The sequence below is a fragment of the Pristiophorus japonicus genome, chromosome 24 (genome assembly GCF_044704955.1).
Source record: "Pristiophorus japonicus isolate sPriJap1 chromosome 24, sPriJap1.hap1, whole genome shotgun sequence".
In the NCBI taxonomy this organism is placed as follows: Eukaryota; Metazoa; Chordata; class Chondrichthyes; family Pristiophoridae; genus Pristiophorus; species Pristiophorus japonicus.
Window position 1 is genome coordinate 18,223,013 of NC_092000.1, and position 17,140 is coordinate 18,240,152.

General features: G+C 46.4%; 1 protein-coding gene across 2 annotated transcripts in view; it reads left to right on the forward strand.

Moving 5' to 3' along the window:
* The window catches only part of LOC139237827 (adhesion G protein-coupled receptor E2-like), an 86,909-nt gene that overhangs the window by 39,325 nt on the left and 30,444 nt on the right, over nucleotides 1–17,140 (forward strand). For both annotated transcript variants that reach the window (XM_070867055.1, XM_070867057.1), the window contains 4 exons: nucleotides 2,549–2,650; nucleotides 3,806–3,983; nucleotides 12,976–13,095; nucleotides 14,404–14,603. In XM_070867055.1, coding sequence (XP_070723156.1) covers nucleotides 2,549–2,650; nucleotides 3,806–3,983; nucleotides 12,976–13,095; nucleotides 14,404–14,603 — 600 coding nt within the window. The remainder of the gene's footprint in view (nucleotides 1–2,548; nucleotides 2,651–3,805; nucleotides 3,984–12,975; nucleotides 13,096–14,403; nucleotides 14,604–17,140) is intronic.

Sequence of the window (17,140 nt, forward strand, 5' to 3'; positions counted from 1 at the left end):
GTACTTTTGGGATCACTAGCCACTAGATGGCGTCAGTGTTGGAGGCCATTGGGCTGCATGCACGTGTGTGCAGCCCAAGTATAAAAGGCCAGCCATTTTGTATATAAGTGACTTTGGGCCTTAATAAAGCAGAGCCAGGGTCATACCTCTTGGAGTTAAACAGTACTCGGTCTAACAGAGAGCTTTCAATTTAAACAGTCACAAAGCACATAAAGAGGGAGGTTAAAAGAAATGTATTTCTGCAAAGGTTCATTGGAGCACGGGATGCTTCATCACAGAGAATAGTTGAGATAGAGACCATTGCACTTCTTAGAATCGTAAAATCAAAGTCATTTACGGCACAGAAGGAGGCACATCGTGTCTGTGCTGGCCAAGAAAGATCTATCCAGCCTAAACCCACCTTCCAGCTCTTGGTCCGTAGTCCTGTAGGTTACGGCACTTCAAGTGCACCTCCAAGTACTTTTTAAATGCAATGCGACCTGTTCTTTAGGAAGGAACAGATGAACCTTTGAAGCAGAGTTATGGAGAGAGCGTGAGGCAGGGGATTAGCTTAGCATTGCTCTTGGGAAAAAGTCGAGAGGATTGGGGAGGGAGTTCCAGAGCTTGGGGCCTTGGCAACAGAAGGCACAGCCACCGATGCTTGAGCGATTAAAATTAGGGATGCTCAGGAGGGCGGAATTAGAGGAGTGCAGACATCTCGGGGATTGTGGGGCTGGAGAAGATTACAGAGAGAGGGAAGGTGCGAGACCAGTGAGGGATTTGAAAACGAGGATGAGAATTTTGAACACATTCTATCTCAGGCACCCAGTGTCAGATTTAATCACTGCCAGGTCAGGTTTACCACAGTTGGATACAGAGGAAAACGCTCTCCTCTCTGCTTCAACCATGTCCCTCAGCCCAGCCTCAGCAGAGTGACCCCGACAGTGCCACTTTCCCATCCCCTGCTCCAGCCATCCTGTGGCCTCTAGAGGCGAGATTGCCGATTAGTGTTGAATTAGAGGCAGTTTTAAGCTGTAGTCCCACATTCTCTAGGAACCAAAATTGAGACTCGTTTTATGCAGGGCCAAGGGAGAGAGGGGTCTTCCATTGAGTGTGTGCTGCATCAGAATCAGATGCCAGAGGTGAGGGGCTGATTTCACACCCAGTGCCCCTCTGCCCTTCTCACTGAGCCACTACATTTGAAGAGGGATTATTATTTTCCCTCTCCGGTAAAATATGGGGAAAGAGTAATGAAAAGAAATATCACTTGATATAAGTTTCCATAAAAACCAGAGATAGTTAACTAAACTTATCGAGAAGATCCTTGGCGTAACAAGGTGCTACTAACAGGTAGTCACCAGGCGCAGGTACAAGATTTACAAACAAATTATGCTTCAGATGTACGTGTGTGAAGATGGGTGACCTCGGTATCTGTGTGTACACATGTGTAATTTATGTATCCGTCTGGCTGAACCAGACTGTTCACAACCTCGGCATCCTATGTGACCCTGATCTGAGCTTCGAACTCCATATCAACTCCATTATGAAGGCCGTCTACCTCGCCCTCTGCCCATCGGCTGCTGAAACCCTCATCCATGCCTTAGTTACTTGCAGACTTGACTACTTCACTGCTCTCCTGACCAGCCTCCCATGTACCATCCTCTGTACCCTCGAGCTCTGCCAAAACTATGAAGCCTCTATCCTATCTCGCACCAAGTCCCGTCCACCCATCACCCCTGTGCTCACTGACCTACATTGGCTCCCAATCCTGCAATGACTCATTCCTTGTGTTCAAATCCCTCCATGGCAGCACCCCTCCCTATCTCTTTAACTTTCTCCAGACCTCCAATCCTCCGAGATCTCTGCGCATCCCCGATTGCCTTTCCTCCACCATTGGTAGCCGTGCCTTCAGCTGCCTGGGCCCCAAGCTCTGGAAATTCCTCCCTAAACCTCTCTGCCTCTCTGCCTCTTTCTCCTCCTTTAAGGCATTCCTTAAAACCTACCTCTATGACCAAACTAGGTCTCAAATTTTGTTTCATAACGCTGCTGTGAAGCACCTTGGGATGATTTACTATGTTAAAGGCGTATCTGTGTGTGTTTATGTAATCAATGCATCTGTATGATCTGCGTATTTGTGTTTGTGCATGTGGGATCTGCGTAACACTGTGTGTACATGTGTGGTATACGTGTGATCTGTGTGTACATGTGTGGTATATGCGTGATCTGTGTGTACATGTATGGTATACGTGTGATCTGTATGTACATGTGTGGTATATGTGTGACCTGTGTGTACATATGTGGTATATGTGTGATCTGTGTGTACATGTGTGGTATACGTGTAATCTGTATGTACATGTGTGGTATATGTGTGACCTGTGTGTACATGTGTGGGATCTGCGTAACACTGTGTGTACATGTGTTGTATATGTATGATCTATGAGTACATGCAGAATCTATGTATCCAGGTACTGGCCTCTGAAGATTCTGTGAGATGGGTGTTTCCAAGTGAACTGAAGTCAACTTCTCTTGCTCTGAAGATTTTGACGCCTTATTTCTCTTCTTCTCGCAGTCTCCTCGGTCGATGTTCCACGCATTTTGCTCACTGATTAATTTAACCAATAGCCTGATCAATCAAACATGGCAGAATCAGAATGTAGCTCTCCCTTTGCAGGTTAGTAGTGACACATTCTCCATTGAAACGCAAGGGGTAATATCGAGGGTTGGGCTCGGGGGGAGTTTAAGAGCTCGGAATTGTTCAGCTCAGGGGTGGATCGCTGGGGATCGCTGGCAAACGACAGAGGAACGACAGGCAGGGAAAGAGGAAGAAGCACCTACATGGCTCAGTGGACAAATGCACCACGAAGCATCGGAGAATATTCCAGCACAGCCACAGCCATTCGGCCCATCAATCCTGGCCTGCTGTTTTTCTCCATAGGAGCAACCGTGTCTGGAATTGAGGTGAGAGATCAACCATGATCTTATTGAATGGTGGAGTGGGCTCGAGGGGCCGTGTGCCCTATTCCTGCTCCTAATTCTTATGTTCTTATGAAGCTAATGTCCTGCCCGCTTCCCAAGGTCTTTAATATCCCTCCTCCTCCTCAAGCATTTACTAATTCCCTTTATAAAGTGCAAATGGACTCTGTTTCAGCAACAGTCGGCACCAGAGAACATCACAATCGATAGATTGTTTTTAACCACCTTTCCGAGACTCACCAGTTTGTGTCCTCTCGCTGGGATCTTGCCGATCGCTGGAAATCCCGAGTGTGGACCCGAGTGACCTTGGACTGAGGTCACGGGGTGCCCAGTGATTGGCTCCAAGCTTTCTGTGACCGATGGACACACGGGACATTGTCCAGCCCATCAATGAAATGATCATTGCTCATTGGAAGTTGACTGGCTTTGTTTCAGTGCTGCCCTCCTCCCAGGAGGGGGCGAGAGTGGGGGCATCGGTTGTGATGTTGGGTCTGGTGGCACGAGGCTCATGCCCAATATCACCCAAGGGCCCAGGCAAGAATCGAGCCAATCAGAAACCACCTATCACTATTTACCCTATCATAACCTTGAAGTCCTCTATGTGGTCACCCCCTCAAACCTCTTCACTCCATTGGAAAAAGCTCAAGGAACATCAGCCTAGATTTTGTGCTCAAGTCTCTGGAGTGGGGCTTGAGCCCTCAACCTTCTGACTCAGAGGCGAGAGTGCTGCCCACTGAGCCACGGCTGCTGTCCACTGGGTCCGCGTGTGGAGCTACCAAAGGAACTGTGACGATCTGTGTTATCCGTTATCTGTCTTCACTGGGATGGAAGTGAAATGCTTTGTCCTCCACAGCAAATCATTTCAACCACCAATGATCTTCTCGGGAATGACTCCCTGTGGGACGGCATGGAAAGGAAAGAACGGCTCCTGTCAGCATCCACCTTCCTGCAGTCCATGGAAAAGTTGGCCATTGTTGCCGTTCTGCACTCACCGGGTGACAAACCGATAAGGAATTCAACTGAAAATATCGGTGGGTTCAAAATAAGATATTTTACACAATGAATTTTCTTGAAGCAGCTGTGTGTGCGTTGTGTCAGAATCTTATAGGTTTCAATAAGATCACCTCATTGTTCTAAACTCCAATGAGTATTTGGCTTCCCACAGCAAAGTAATTAGGAAGGCAAATGCAATATTGGCCTTTATTGCAAGGGGGGTGGAGTATAAAAGTAGGGTAGTCCTGCTACAACTGTACAGGGTGTTGGTGAGACCACACCTGGAGTACTCCATAGAGTTTGGGTCTCTGTATTTAAGGAGGGATATGCTTCCATTGGAAGCAGTTTGGAGAAAGTTCATGAGGTTGATTCCTGGGATGAAGCGGTTGTTTTATGAAGAAAAGTTGAGCAGGTTGGGCCTATACTCCTTGGACTTTAGAAGAATGAGAGGTGATCTTATCGAAACGTATAAGATTATGAGGGACCGTCTGCACCTGTGCAGGTCCGGAACCAATGTCCTAGGGGGAGTGTTTGCTAGTGCTGTTGGGGAGGTGTTAAACTAATATGGCAGGGGGATGGGACCTATGCAGGGAGACAGAGGGAAGTAAAATACGGGCAGAAGCAAAAGATAGAAAGAAGAAAAGTAAAAGGGTAGAGGGCAGAGAAACCCAAGGCAAAAATCAAAAAGGGCCACATTGCAGCAAAATTCTAAAAGGGCAAAGTATGTTACAAAGACAAGCCTGAAGGCCCTGTGCCTCAATGCGAGGAGTATTCGTAATAAGGTGGACGAATTAACTGCACAGGCAGCAATTAATGAATATGATATCATTGACATCACGGAGACATGGCTCCAGGGTGACCAAGGCTGGGAACTCAACATCCAGGAGTATGCAACATTCAGGAAGGATAGACAGAAAGGAAAAGGAGGTGGGGTAGCATTGCTGGTTAAAGAGGAAATTAACGCAATAGTAAGGAAGGACATTAGCTTGGATGATGTGGAATCTGTATGGGTGGAGCTGCGGAATACCAAAGGGCAGAAAACGCTAGTGGGAGTTGTGTACAGACCACCAAACAGTAGTAGTGAGGTTGGGGACAACATCATTTAGGGTTAGGGTTAGGGATGCGTGCAATAAAGGTATGGCAGTTATCATGGGTGACTTTAATCTACATATAGATTGGGCTAACCAAACTGGTAGCAATACGATGGAGGAGGATTTCCTTGAGTGTATTGGGGATGGTTTTCTGGACCAATATGTTGAGGAACCAACTAGAGGGCTGGCCATCCTTGACTGGGTGATGTGTAATGAGAAGGGACTAATTAGCAATCTTGTTGTGCGAGGCCCCTTGACGAAGAGTGACCATAATATGGTAGAATTCTTTATTAAGATGGAGAGTGACACAATTAATTCAGAGACTAGGGTCCTGAACTTAAGGAAAGGTAACTTTGATGGTATGAGATGTGAATTGGCTAGAATAGACTGGCGAGTGATACTTAAAGGGTTGATGGTGGATAGGCAATGGCAAACATTTAAAGATCACATGGATGAACTTCAACAATTGTACATCCCTGTCTGGAGTAAAAATAAAACGGGGAAGCTGGCTCAACCGTGGCTAACAAGGGAAATTAAGGATAGTGTTAAAACCAAGGAAGAGGCATATAAATTGGCCTCAAAAAGCAGCAAACCTGAGGACTGGGAGAAATTTAGAATTCAGCAGAGGAGGACAAAGGGTTTGATTAAGAGGGGGAAAATAGAATATGAGAGAAAACTTGCTGGGAACATAAAAACTGAATGCAAAAGTTTCTATAAATATGTGAAGAGAAAAAGATTAGTGAAGACAAATGTAGGTCCCTTGCAGTCCGATTCAGATGAATTTATTAGGGGAACAAAGAAATGGCAACCAGTTGAACAAATACTTTGGTTCTGTCTTCACGAAGGAAGACACAAATAACCTTCCGGAAGTACTAGGGGATTGAGGGTCTAGTGAGAAGGAGGAACTGAAGGATATTCTTATTAGGTGGGAAATTATGTTCGGGAAATTAATGGTATTGAAGGCTGATAAATCCCCGGGGCCTGATAGTCTGCATCCCAGAGTACTTAAGGAAGTGGCCCTAGAAATAGTGGATGCATTTGTGATCATTTTCCAACAGTCTATCGACTCTAGATCAGTTCCTATGGACTGGAGGGTAGCTAATGTAACACCACTTTTTAAAAAAGGAGGGAGAAAGAAAATGGGTAATTATAGACCAGTTAGCCTGACATCAGTAGTGGGAAAAATGTTGGAATCACTTATTAAAGATGAAATAACAGCGCATTTGGAAAGCAGTGACAGGATCGGTCCAAGTCAGCATGGATTTAGGAAAGGGAAATCATGCTTGACAAATCTTCTGGAATTTTTTGAGGAGGTAACGAGTAGAGTGGACAAGGGAGAACCAGTGGATATGGTGTGTTTGGACTTTCAAAAGGCTTTTAACAAGGTCCCGCACAAGAGATTGGTGTGCAAAATTAAAGCACATGGTAGTGGGGGTAATGTACTGTCGTGGATAGAGATGTGGTTGGCAGACAGGAAGCAGAGAGTCGGGATAAATGGGTCCTTTTCAGAATGGCAGGCAGTGACTAGTGGGGTGCCGCAGGTCTCAGTGCTGGGACCCCAGCTATTTACAATATACATTAATGATTTAGGTGAAGGAATTGAGTGTAATATCTCCAAGTTTGCAGATGACACTAAATTGGGTGGCGTTGTGAGCTGCGAGGAGGACGCTAAGAGGCTACAGGGTGACTTGGAATGGTTAGGAGAGTGGGCAAATGCATAGCAGATGCAGTATAATGTGGATAAATGTGAGGTTATCCACTTTGGGGGCAAAAATACGAAAGCAGAATATTATCTGAATGGCGGTAGATTTGGAAAAGGGGAGTGCAACGAGACCTGGGTGTCGTGGTACATCAGTCATTGAAAGTTGGCATGCAGGTACAGCAGGCGGTGAAGAAGGCAAATGGTATGTTGGCCTTCATAGCTAGGGGATTTGAGTAGAGGAGCAGGGAGGTCTTACTGCAGTTATACAGGGCCTTGGTGAGCCTCACCTGGAATATTGTGTTCAGTTTTGGTCTCCTAATCTGAGGAAGGATGTTCTTGCTATTGAAGGAGTGCAGCGAAGGTTCACCAGACCGATTCCCGGGATGGCTGGTCTGACATATAAGGAGAGATTCGATCGACTGGGCCTTTATACCTGGAGTTTAGAAGGATGAAAGGGGATCTCATAGAAATATATAAAATTCTGACGGGACTGGACAGGTTAGATGCAGGAAGAATGTTCCCGATGTTGCGGAAGTCCAGAACGAGAGGACACAGTCTTAGGATAAGGGGTAAGCCATTTAGGACTGAGCTGAGGAGAAACTTCTTCACTCAGAGAGTTGTTAACCTGTGGAATTCCCTACCGCAGAGAGTTGTTGATGCCAGTTCGTTGGATATATTCAAGAGGGAGTTAGATGTGGCCCTGATGGCTAAAGGGATCAAGGGGTATGGAGAGAAAGCAGGAAAGGGGTATGAAGGTGAAAGATCAGCCATGATCTTATTGAATGGTGGTGCAGGCTCGAAGGGCTGAATGGCCTACTCCTGCACCTATTTTCTATGTTTCTATGTTGACAGAGTAGATGCAGAGAAGATGTTTATCCTCATGGGTGAATCTAGAACTAGGGGGCAGTGTTTCAGAATAAGGGGTCGCCCATTTAAAATTACACTAAGCTTGGTGGCAGTGTGAGCTGTGAGAAGGATGCTAAGAGGCTGCAGGGTGACTTGGACAGGTTGGGTGAGTGGGCAAATGCATGGCAGATGCAGTATAATGTAGATAAATGTGAGGTTATCCACTTTGCTGGCAAAAACAGGAAAGCAGAATATTATCTGAATGGTGACAGATTAGGAAAAGGGGTGGTGCAACGAGACCTGGGTGTCATGGTACATCAGTCATTGAAAGTTGGCATGCAGGTACAGCAGGCGGTGAAGAAGGCAAATGGTGTGTTGGCCTTCATAGCTAGGGGATTTGAGTATAGGAGCAGGGAGGTCAAACTGCAGTTGTACAGGGCCTTGGTGAGCCTCACCTGGAATATTGTGTTCAGCTTTGGTCTCCTAATCTGAGGAAGGACGTTCTTGCTATTGAAGGAGTGCAGCGAGGGTTCACCAAACTGATTCCCGGGATGGCTGGTCTGACATATGAGGAGAGACTGGATCGACTGGGCCTTTATTCACTGGAATTTAGAAGAATGAGAGGGGATTTCATGGAAACATATAAAATTCTGACGGGATTGGACAGGTTAGATGCAGGAAGAATATTCCCGATATTAGATATATTCAAAAAGGAGTTAGATATGGCCCTTATGGCAAAAGGGATCAAGGGGTATGGAGAGAAAGCAGTAATGGTGTACTAAAATTGCATGATCAGCCATTATCATATTGAATGGTGGTGCAGGCTCGAAGGGCCGAATGGCCTACTCCTGCACCTATTTTCTATGTTTCTATGAGGAGGGATTTCATCTCTGAGGTCCAAGAATCCTTGGAATTCTCTACCCCAGAGAGCTGTGGAAGCTGGGTCATTGAGTATTTTTAAGGTGGAGATAGACAGATTTTTGAATGATAAGGGAGTCAAGGGTTATGGGGAGCGGGCAGGGAAGTAGATTTGAGGCCAAGATCAGATCGGCCATGATCTTATTGAATGACAGAGCAGGCTCGAGGGGCCAAATGGCCGACTCCTCCTATTACTTATGTTCTTATGAGGAACCTTCTACATAATACCCAGAATGTAGAATCTGTCCTAAAATATTCAATGATTCTATAATCCCTGGGATATAATTACATAATTTTTGTCAAGATACTTGTGATTCTGAATCCGAAACATTTCAAGCGCAAGGCCTTTGGGTCTTATGTAACAGAAACGTTGGCACTCCTGGGGCCGCGCTGAATTGAACCAGTGAAAAGCTGGGTCATAAAGACCAGGTTACTTGCCCGGTCTGTCCTGAGTGAGCTGGGCTTGGGTGGATTGCCCCAAGGGCACTGTACCTCGACCAACGGCGGGAACGGAGGATTAGGGAGTTACAGTCGAGCCCATTCCCGTCCTCACCAGAGATCCAAACACAGGCCCTTCCAGCAGAAACACAGTCTGGTTTCCCCCTCCTTAGACTGCTGGCACTTGTTGTCAAGGCTCACACACGAATAATGACCACTTCAGCAAGGTACCAGAGAGTGAGCAATGTCTCGAACTCTAGCACCAGAAGGATTCTGGATCGGGACCGAATCCAGTTCTACCTGACTTATCCCATATTTTGTAGAGAGCCGTTTTCAATGGGATGAGGACCGAAATGAGCTCAAGCTCCTAAAAGCTTTGATCCCATTGCAAATTGTGAAGATGGGGCCATCTGCCGAGTGGCTGGGAACTGCCACGAGTCCCGTTGAGATCTTGTGAAAGACCCCAAAAGCTCTTCAGATAATTGATCCTGGAGGATATTGAGAATTTCTTATTCCACCAAATGTCTCCTTCCCAGAGTGAGATGGTTTCTTTACCCCTGTTTTCTTCCACCTCGGATGGGTTTTGGGAGGACTTATGGTGGAGCATCGTGGCTCACTCCATCTTCCCAGGGGGGAATCGGGGCAATCATCGCTCAAGTGTCTGCGGCCCACCCCGACTATAAAGATGGTTATTCCCATTTCCCACCATTCGGAGCGGGGTCAGAATCTTCAGGCTTAGATGGACTTTGGCCTCTCTCTGCCTCACTGGGGGAATGAGGCCATTGGAAACCGGCCCAACTGTTTTCAGGAGAGAATTGGTGAAGAAAGTATCTAAGAGCTGACAAAGAGCAATGATGAAGTAGAATCACGATGTTTAAATGGCGTGTTGAACTGAATTTGATGCTTTGGAGTTCTGTACTCATCAATGTGTGAGTTGGTGATGCTGGGGTTTGGAAATTCTTCAATTTCAGGCACTCGGTGTGATCAGCAGACATCCCGAGGTCAGTGGGGCATCAGGAGCAGCGAGTTCAGGTCTGGGTCCCCCACCTCAGCAAGGATATATTGGCCTCGGAGCAGGTGCAGAGCAGATTCACCGGAATGATCCCGGGGCTAGAAGGGTTAAATTATGTGGACAGGTTGCATAGACTGGGCTTGTATCCCCACTGGGATTGGCTGGAGATTGTCGAAACCCTTTTTACCTCAGACACCACCAGTCAGCAAAAAAGGAGGGGCAGAGAAAAGGGGAATTATCGACCGGTTAGCCTGACATCAGTAGTGGGGAAAATGTTGGAATCAATTATTAAAGATGAAATAGCAGCGTATTTGCAAAGCATTGACAAGACCTGTCCAAGTCAGCATGGACTTATGAAAGGGAAATCATGCTTGACAAATCTTCGAGAATTTTTTGAGGATGTAACTAATAGAGTGGACAAGGGAGAACCAGTGAATGTGGTGTATTTTGACTTTCAAAAGGCTTTTGACAAGGTCGCACACAAGAAATTAGTGTGCAAAATTAAAACACATGTTATTGGGGGTAATGTATTGACGTGGATTGAGAACTGGTTGGCAGACAGGAAGCAGAGAGTAGGGATAAACTGGTCCTTCTTGGAATGGCAGGCAGTGACTAGTGGGGTGCCGCAGGGCTCAGTGCTGGGACCCCAGCTATTTACAATAAACATCAATGATTTAGATGACGGAATTGAGTGTAATATCTCCAAGTTTGCAGATGACACTAAGCTGGGTGGTGGTGTGAGCTGTGAGGAGGATGTTAAGAGGCTGCAGGATGACTTGGACAGGTTACGTGAGTGGGCAAATGCATGGCAGATGCAATACAATGTGGATAAATGTGAGGTTATCCACTTTGGTGATAAAACATGAAGGCAGAATATTGTTTGAATGGCGGCAGATTAGGAAAAGGGGAGGTGCAATGAGACCTGGGTGTCATGGTACATCAGTCATTGAAGGTTGGCATGCGGGTACTGCAGGCGGTGAAGAAGGCAAATGGCATGTTGGCCTTCATAGCTAGGGGATTTGAGTATAGGAGCAGGGAGGTCAAACTGCAGTTGTACAGGGCCTTGGTGAGCCTCACCTGGAATATTGTGTTCAGTTTTGGTCTCCTAATCTGAGGAAGGATGTTTTTGTTATTGAGGGACTGCAGCGAAGTTCACCAGACTGATTCCCGGGATTGCAGGACTGACATATGAGGAGAGACTGGATCGACTGGGCCTGTATTCACTGGAGTTTAGAAGAATGAGAGGGGATCTCATAGAAACATATAAAATTCTGACGGGACTGGACAGGTTAGATGCAGGAAGAATGTTCCCGTTGTTGGGGAAGTCCAGAACCAGGGGTCACAGTCTAAGATAAGGGGTAAGCCATTTAAGACCGAGATGAGGAGAAACTGCTTCACTCAGAGAGTTGTTAACCTGTAGAATTCTCTACCGCAGAGAGTTGTTGATGGCAGTTACATATATTCAAGAGGGAGTTAGATATGGCCCTTACGGCTAAAGGGATCAAGGGGTATGGAGAGAAAGCAGGAAAGGGGTACTGAGATGAATGATCAGCCATGATCTTATTGAATGGTGGTGCAGGCTCGAAGGGCCGATTGGCCTACTCCTGCACCTATTTTCTATGTTTCTATGAGAGGTTGGCGTTGGAGGGACTGGAGTGCATCATCACCCCTGGCAACCAAATTTTAATTTGATTACTATTGTTTAAAGTTTAATTTGTTTATGTTTGTCGGTTTTAGTGCCACCCCCTCCCACTTTTAGCCAGGGGCACTTGTATAATTTGGTGCCCTCGGAAAAAAACCCCAAAAAATAAAAAAAAAACAAGGGGGTACCTGAAATGTTTTTGGAGTGTGCCCCCCACTTTAATCAGGGAGCACTTTATTAAAGTTTACAACTCAAAATAGCTGTAGAGCTGTTGAAGTGCTCTCTATGCGGGAACCCTCCATGTATTTATTGGGGACCTGGCCTGGAGGGTATTGCACGGAGCAGTCCCGTGCAATAAGTTTTTAAGTCGGTTCACGGGTTCCCAGGCCGCCTGCAATTTCTGCGGTCTTGAGGAGCCCGTGTTCCACCTGTATGTTGAGTGTACGAGGTTGCAGCCCCTCTTCCAATATCTGAAGGGGCTGCTCCTCAAATTCTGGTTGCACTTCAGTCCCACACTCCTGATCTTTGGACACCCTGTGCGGAGGGAAGTGGGTAGGTCGGAAGGTCTCCTTGTAGGACTGCTCCTGGGCACGGCCAAGGGGGCCATCAGCCGGTCCAGGCAGCAGGCGGTCGAGGGAGTCGTTCAGCCCGACTGCCTGCCTCTCTTCTGCAGTTACATCCTAGCCAGGGTGTCCCTGGAGATGGAGCACGCGGTGTCCACCGGTACGCTCGCGGCCTTCCGTGGGAGGTGGGTGTCGGAGGGACTGGAGTGCTTCATCACCCCGGTAACCAAATTTTAATTTGATCCTTAATGTTTAAAGTTAATTTGACTATGTTTGTCGGTTTTGATGCCCCCCCCGCACTACTTTTAGCCAGGAGGCACTTGTATAATTTATGTTTTGGTGCCCTCAAAAAAAGAACAAGGGAGCACTTGAAAAGTTTTTGGAGTGTGACCCCGTTTTAATCAGGGGGCACTTGTTTAATGTGCACAACTAAAATAGTTGCAGAGCTGTTGAGTTGGGAGTGGCTTAGCCAGTCATGTGATATTCACAAGACTCAATAAAACCCCAGCCAGTTGGGTTCGGGGGATCCACGATGAGGCAGATGGTTGTGAGCCTGGTGGATGAACTGGTAATGTGTAGTGTGATCGTTAAACATTTGCTAATAAACCAGCTAGTTCTTAATAGCAATGTGTTGCGATGAATTGTTAAGCAAAGAACCCATGAAGCAAATACATTACATGAACCGAATCATCCTTTTATCCCGGTGCTGTTTGCATCTGTTGAACTGACAGATTGGGCCGAAACAATATGACGGCAGAATGTGAGCAAATCTCACTCCTGCACCACACGTTACAGAGTTTGCTTTCTTTCACTCCTAGATCTGGAAGCTAGAGTTTTTCGAGGGGAGAACAGTTCGGCCCACGACAGAGTAAGTTTACAGGCGAAGGACACCGTGATGGATATTTATCGCCGTACAGTCACCGGAGGAACCGCAACGGGTAAATCTATCAGTAATCTCTCCATTCCTTCAGTTGCGCTCATCAAACACCTCTGCAGGTTGACACGTTTTTCTCAATGAAGTGAAGCGAAACGCACGCGTGTCGGGGCGTGCAGCCCTGGGCCTGCGGTGGGAAGCGCCGTTCGAGTTCCAAGGGGTGGGGCGATAGAGGGGGGTCGCTCACAGGCCTGTAACCACCGTTCCCCACATGGGGGGTTGTGAGGTCCACCATGGGCCTTTGGGAACCAGTCGGAGTCCGGCCCAGAGAGGGCTCAGAGTCTGAGGGGGGAGTTACCTCCCGCCTCTTTCTTGTGTCTTCCAGCAGCTGTTGCAGAGCAGAAATGGCAGAGGCCCAGGGACAAGTTACCTGTCTCTCTTCCCACATAGTGAGGTAGGGGGGTAGAGAGGGGAATAAGGAAAACCACCATTGGAATAAAAATAGCATTTAAGGATGAATCTTCTGCCTCGACAGAAGTAGTTACAGTGGGCTTTATAGCTGCTGATTGGCTTGGAGGTGCACTCTGGTCAGATTGTGTGGTCACCTCATTAATATTAGAGTATCAGTCATGGTTCAGTGGCTAGCACTCCCTCTCGCCTCGGAGTCAGAAAGTCGTGGGTTCAATTCCCACATCAGAGAAGATCCACGAGGCTGATTCCTCGTGTCAAAGGATTGAGTTACCAGAATAGACGGTAAATCGGGGCTTGAAAGGAGGAGTCTAATTGAGGCTCTTCAAGAGCTACACAAGGTATTAAATGCCAGGGTTAAGGTTAATCAGAGCGCAGCTTCAGGGTTTGCCTGGATACTAGAATAAGGGGACGTCAGATAAAACTGGTGAAAGGAAAGTTGAGGACAGACATCTGGAGGAACTTCTTCAGCCAGAATGGTCTCCTGGGAGGTGTAGTTGAGGGAAAATCCTTAGTCTGATTAAAGAGATGGCCTTCCATCAGATGGCCTGATGGTCTGTCTCAGTGGAGGAGCTAAACCAAATAACCACCCCAATCTGGGATCTTGCTATTCCTCACTGTCTTTATTGCACTGCCGCAATCGGCTGCTCTCCACTCCTCTGTTTCTATGTCTCGTGAATGTTTACAGTCTTCTGCAGAAAGTAAAGTAAATGAAAGTAAAAATCTGCAATCCATTTAATATCACAGACACACAGGGTCACACACGCATGCACACATCCCATCTTTTCCGGGAAGCCGGCCGTGACCTGGTCCAGTTCCACAGCAGGAGTTACGTGTGTGTTTTGGCCATTGCCTCCCCTGCGGATTTCACTCCGGCGTTAGTAACGTTTGACTCTCCCTCCAGGGGCACATGTTGCTGCTGTGGCTTTGATCGCCTACAAGAACATGGATTCCATCCTGAATGGAAGTGTTTTCAACCCCAGCACCGCCGGTGGGAAACCAAAGCCATTTCGATTGATCTCAAATGTAGTTTCAGCCGTGATAACTAACAGGGACAAGCATGGACTCGACCCGACAGTGAACTTCACTTTCAAGCACACAGAGGTTTGTAATGCGCTGCGCCAGTTTGTGTACAGTTTGTCACAGATTGGATCACGGATACCATCCCAGTCTCGCAATGATATTCATGCAGTGAAACAGCAGCTTTGGGTTTAAAGACTAACCTGGTATTTCTGTCCAGTGAGGCAACTTAGTGAAACAACGGGAAGACCACTGGACTGAGAATGAATCTGTTAATCTGCTGACTTCTTTTTATGTCACATAACAGTATGTGACATATGAACCAGTGGGTCGGCTGTGAGACAAAACAGCTCATTCATGATGCAGGGTTCATAAATAAATGGGAATTATTTATTTATTCTTTATGAAAATTCCCCCCCGTGTTTTATCCCCTCCTCTTTGAAGATTGTAACTCTTCATAGAATCATAGACATTTACAGCACAGAAGGAAGCCATTTGGCCCATCATGTCCGTGCCGGCCGACAAAGAGCTATCCAGCCTAATCCCACTTTCCAGCTCTCGGTCTGTAACTCTGTAGGTTACGGCACTTCAAGTGCACATCCAATCACTTTTTAAATGTGGTGAGGAGGTTTCTGCCTCTACCACCCTTTCAGGCAGTGAGTTCCAGACCCCCACCACCCTCCGGTTGAAAATATTTCTCCTCAAATCCCCTCTTAACCTCCTACCAATTACTTTATATCTATGCTCCCTGGTTGTTAACCACTCTGTTAAGGGAAATAGGTCCTTCCTTTCCACTCTATCTCGGCCCTTCATAATTTTATACACCTCAATAAGGTCTCCTCTCAGCCCTCCTCCATTCCAATAGAAACAATCCCAGCCTATCCAATCTTTCCTCATAGCTAAAATTCTCCAGTCCAACCAACATCATCGTAAATCTCCTCAGTACCCTCTCGAGGCAATCACATCTTTCCTGTAATGTGGTGACCAGAACTGCATGCAGTACTCTTGCTGTGGCCTAACTAATGTTTTATACAGTTCTAGCGTAACCTCCCTGCTCTTGTATTCTAATCCTCGGGTAATAAAGGCAAGTATTCCGTATGCCTCCTTAACCACCTTATCTACCTGTCCTGATACCTTCAGGGATCTGTGGACATGCACTGCAAGGTCTCTTTGTTCATCTACACATCTCAGTATCCGACTATTTATTGTGTATAATCTTGCCTTGTTAGCCCTCCTCAAATGCATTATGTCACACTTCTCCAGATTGAATTCCATTTGCCACTGTTCCACCCACCTGGCCAGTGTATTGATATTTTCCTGCAGTCCGCAGCTTTCTTCTTTATTATCTGCCAATTTTTGTATCATCTGCAACTCAACTTTCAAATCTAAATCATTGATATATACCAAAAGCAAGGGACCTAGTACTGAGCCCTGTGAAACCCCACTAGAAACAGCCTTCCAGTCAGAAAAAAACCTGTCCACCATTATCCTTTGCTTCCTGCCTCTGAGCCAATATTGGATCCAACTTGCCACTTTGCCTTGGTTCCCATGGGCTTTTACTTTTGTGACCGGTCTGCCATGTGGGACCTTATCAAATGCCTTGCTAAAATCCATATACACTACATCAAACACATCGTCCTCATCAACCCTCATTGTTACCTCCTCAAAAAGTTAGTCAGACACGACCTTCCCTTAACAAATCCTCTGATTATTCCCTGTCTTTCCAACTGAAAATTTATCCTGTCCCTCAGAATTTTTCAAATAATATTCCCACCATCGAGGTTAGGCTGACTGGCCTGTAATTACTCGGTCTATCCCTTTCTCCCTTTTTAAACAATGGTACAACGTTAGCAGTCCTCCAGTCCTCCGGCACCACAACTGTAGCCAGAGAGGATTGGAAAATGATGGTCAGAGCCTCTGCTATTTCCTCTCTTGCTTCTCTTAATAGTCGAGTATACATTTCATCCAGGCCTGGGGATTTATCCTCTTTCAAGGATGCTAAACCTCTTAATACTTCCTCTCTCACTGTGTTTATTTCATCTATATTTCACAGTCCTCCTCCCTGAAAGCAGTGTCTGCATTGTTCCTCTCTTTGGTGAAAACAGACACAAAGTATTCATTAAGAACCATGCCCACATCTTCTGCCTCCACACACAGATCACTTTATGGTTCCTAATAGGCCCTACTATTTCTTTAGTTATCCTCTTGCTCTTAATGTATTTATAAAACATCTATGCGTTTTCCTTGATTTTACTTGCCAATAATGTTTCATGCCCCCTCTTTGCTGTCCTAATTTCCTTTATAATTTCACCCCTGCACTTTCTATACTCCTCTAGGGTTTCTGCAGTATTGAGGCCTCGATATCTGTCCTAAGCTTCCCTTTTTTTCTTTATCCTACCTTGTATGTCCCTTGACATCCAGGGGGCTCTAGATTTGTTCGTCCCAGGGACCATGCTTGCCCTGAACCCTCACTATCTCTTCCTTGAATGCCTCCCACTGCTCTGATCTGATTCCAGTCCATTTTGGCTAAATCACATCTCAGCCTCGTAAAATTGGCTTATCCTCAATTGAGAACTCTTATTCCTGGTCTATCTTGCTTGGGTACAGCCTCCCATTCCTTC